The 3,322-nt window shown below is 27.6% G+C and overlaps 1 protein-coding gene across 3 annotated transcripts in view; it reads right to left on the reverse strand.

Annotated features, from left to right (window-relative positions):
• LOC101505082 (tubby-like F-box protein 2) overlaps positions 1–1,103 on the reverse strand; it is a 4,548-nt gene extending 3,445 nt beyond the window's left edge. For 2 of the 3 annotated variants that reach the window (XM_073364101.1, XM_073364100.1), the window contains exons 1-2: positions 719–1,103; positions 1–188 (exon numbers count right to left, since the gene is read on the reverse strand). In XM_073364101.1, coding sequence (XP_073220202.1) covers positions 1–150 — 150 coding nt within the window. In that variant the 5' untranslated portion in view covers positions 151–188; positions 719–1,103. The remainder of the gene's footprint in view (positions 189–718) is intronic. The other variant, XM_073364102.1, reaches the window with a different exon arrangement.
• Positions 1,104–3,322: the final 2,219 nt, after the last annotated feature.

A 3,322-nucleotide genomic window follows, 5' to 3' on the forward strand; every position in this document is an offset into this window, starting at 1 on the left:
AACAGGTTCAAGTGTTGTTAGAGTGATATCAGGAACAATGTGTGACTTCGTCCGACGCTGTGAATTCCTATTTCCAACACGTCGCCTCGACGTGTTACCAATCCCATCCCTCATCTCCTTGAGTTCCCTTACTATGCTTCTCAACGACATGGTCACTCAGCATATCAATCCTACTTCCACCACAAAAACTGCAAACATCAAAACAGATCCAAAATCATTCTCCACTCTCAAGGTAAAAAAACACATGCCTAACTTATGACAATGTAAACTAATCCAATTATTCTAATGCTAATAGGTATTACACATGCTGATAGATTGCGTTGACACAGATACACCGTATACAGGCATAGCTCTAGATTCAATAACAACCAAAAACAAAAAATTAAACCCAACACTCACAGCAAAAAAACTATATTGGTTCACAATCATAACAAAAAAGTTTACCCTCATCACAAAACCTAGCTTTTTATAAGGACTTATATTCTATATCACAAAAGTTAACACATTTTTCCATCCAGCAAAAACCTAATTCATCTTCTTCATCCTCCAAAATATTAACAACAACAAAAAAAGCTAGAACTTTGCATTTTATATAATTAAGAGTTGCAACTATTTGAAAGTACCATAATCTCAGCGATCTACAAATCTTGATATAATTAACCAAAATGCATAACATATAATATAATCATAATTATCTTGGCGAGAAATGAACCATAACCTGTAAAATCATCAATCGTACCAAATCAGCTAATAAAGTTACAGCTTGGGAAGCAAAAAACAATGAAAAATGAAGGTTCTAGAAGCCGGATCCATAAACAAAAGGAAACACCAAATCGGAGAAACAGAGGGAGAAAATCACGAAGTTGATCTCAGATTTTGAATGCAGTGATGTTAAAAGTTGTGGAGATGAAAGAGACGTTGGAAGCTCCGGCGAAAACCTCCGCCAGAAGCACCACCGTAAAAAAGGTATTTGGAAACGGAATGGTATGGCATAAATCGGATCCAGCCTTTTTTATTTTATTTTATGTTAAAAATTGAAAAGAAAAAAAAAATCTTATTATAGTAAATCACGTTGCAGAAAGCGAACCATAGTTTATTATTATTGGAGGGAATCTAGTACCTCAATCCACACTACTCTCTAATGCTTATGTTCTGACACGTTGCAATCACGTCCCTTTGTTTTCGAGATTATCAATTTAGTTTTAGGATAACATCTTCTTGTCTTAACTAGAAATAAATCCTGTATTTATTTTCAATTAATCATTTTTTATACTATCTTTATATGTTCGTGTAGAAAAGAGTCAACGATTACGGATTCCGTATATGGTTTTGCGACAATAATTCAACATTTGTTAGTAATTTAAAAATAAATAACTACTTTTTTTTCAGATAGTTTTTAATATAAATAAATGTCTAATAATATAATAAAAAATATATCCACTTTCAATTTTTTATTCAGCGAATTTAATTTAATACATCCAATGATATAATAGTTTTTGTATTCATGCACAACCAAGATTCGTAAATTTTAAAACTTTATTGTCAATTTCTTTCTTTTTTTATTTGATTTTCAATTAATTTGAAATTTTAATCAAAGCAAATATACAACTCTAATATTGAGATTTTATAATATGTGTTTTCTGAGGTATTTTTTATTAATTATTACAAAATAGTTAAAGTAATTAAATTTTCAAAATAATTTAAAGAGATAATTATAAGTTTTTAAAACAAATATCATTTATATTTTCAAAGTCGGTTAAAAAATGGGGTGAGACTAGAGTATATGACTTTTGGATTAAATTCAAACTAATTGTCTATTGACTATTGATGTATATCTATATACAAAAACACATTACTAAGTCTCCGAAATTTAATATATATATTACGTGCAAACTAAAGTTCATATATTTTAAGAATAATATTATTGAGTTTATTTAATTTTTATCAAAATAAATTATTATAATCTCGTTATTTCATATGAATTTTTTTTTATAAAAATAAAATATATTATTAAAAAGATTCATTAATTAAAGGGATTATACAAGTTATAACATCAAATATAATTAATTTAGTTAAATTTTATTTATATTTAAGATTGTAAAATATAATTTTTTATTTACATTTGAGATTGAAAAGTATATAATATTATATAATATATGAAAAATTTACATTTTATAACAATAATTAAATAATATTTTAAAAGAGAATTGCGTTCGAATCTAACATTTAAAATTGATATTTTTATGATTCATTTATATTTTCTTGAACAAGATATAAATTAAAACTCTAAAATGAAAAATAAAAAGAATTAAACCATACTAATAGCCTGTTTTTAGATAATAAAATAATTTATTGTCACCTGACTAAGAGGCATATGTTGTCTCAAAAGTTTCTCAATGTGTTTTGGCATGTGAGTCATTAACTATCTAAATGAAAACATTAATTCACCCATTAGAGAAAAAAGCAACAAATCAGTGCAAAATATTTATTTTTTAATTTGTTACAAGAAAATACAAACAAATGTAAATTCTTCGGACATGATTGGTCCTGTGTAGAAATTTTGAGGCCTAAAAATTATTAATCCTTGTATATTTTCCCACTCTTTTGAATCGTACAACTCATTCTAACATGTCTCATGCTCTCACAGACCCCACTTGAAAGCATCCAAAAACGTTCTCAAAATCAACCAAATATTTCCATTCTCCTCAATTGGAGATTAATTATTTAATTTTTAAGTGCAAAAAATCCTCTTGAAATTACTGTTTTTGATTGTATTATACTATCCAGTTTTTAGCTATCAAAATGTAGTTTTCGGAAAAATTCCATCCAACTTGCACGTGCTGCATCTCACTGTCCTCTCAAATATTTATTATCCTCTATTGATCGATGCTCTAAATCTAATCATTATCCATTCATGAAGAGTAGCATGCTTATATGGGCCTACTAAGTTCTTTTATTTTTTCGTTAAATGGGCCTACTCGGTTCTGACCTCACTTAATAATACTACTATATAACTATAATAACTTGTCCTTAACCCGTTCGATGCATGACGTATTGAAAATTATTTATGAATAAAAAAGTTTGTTTAGTCAAATATATCAAATAAAAACTATTTGACCAAAATGACATAAAACGTTGTCAAGGTTTTAACGAGAGACTAATAAAGCTTTCTGGCAAAGTTATATATTGGAACTTGTATGAACTATGGTTGTAAGAATCGTACATTGAGTATCATACCTCAATATTTTAATATGGTAATATCAAAATCTACAACATATAATTTTGGTAATCACGCTCTTGTCTAAAAAATCAAATAAATGAC

The sequence above is a fragment of the Cicer arietinum genome, chromosome 8 (genome assembly GCF_000331145.2).
Source record: "Cicer arietinum cultivar CDC Frontier isolate Library 1 chromosome 8, Cicar.CDCFrontier_v2.0, whole genome shotgun sequence".
NCBI classification, from domain to species: domain Eukaryota; kingdom Viridiplantae; phylum Streptophyta; class Magnoliopsida; order Fabales; family Fabaceae; genus Cicer; species Cicer arietinum.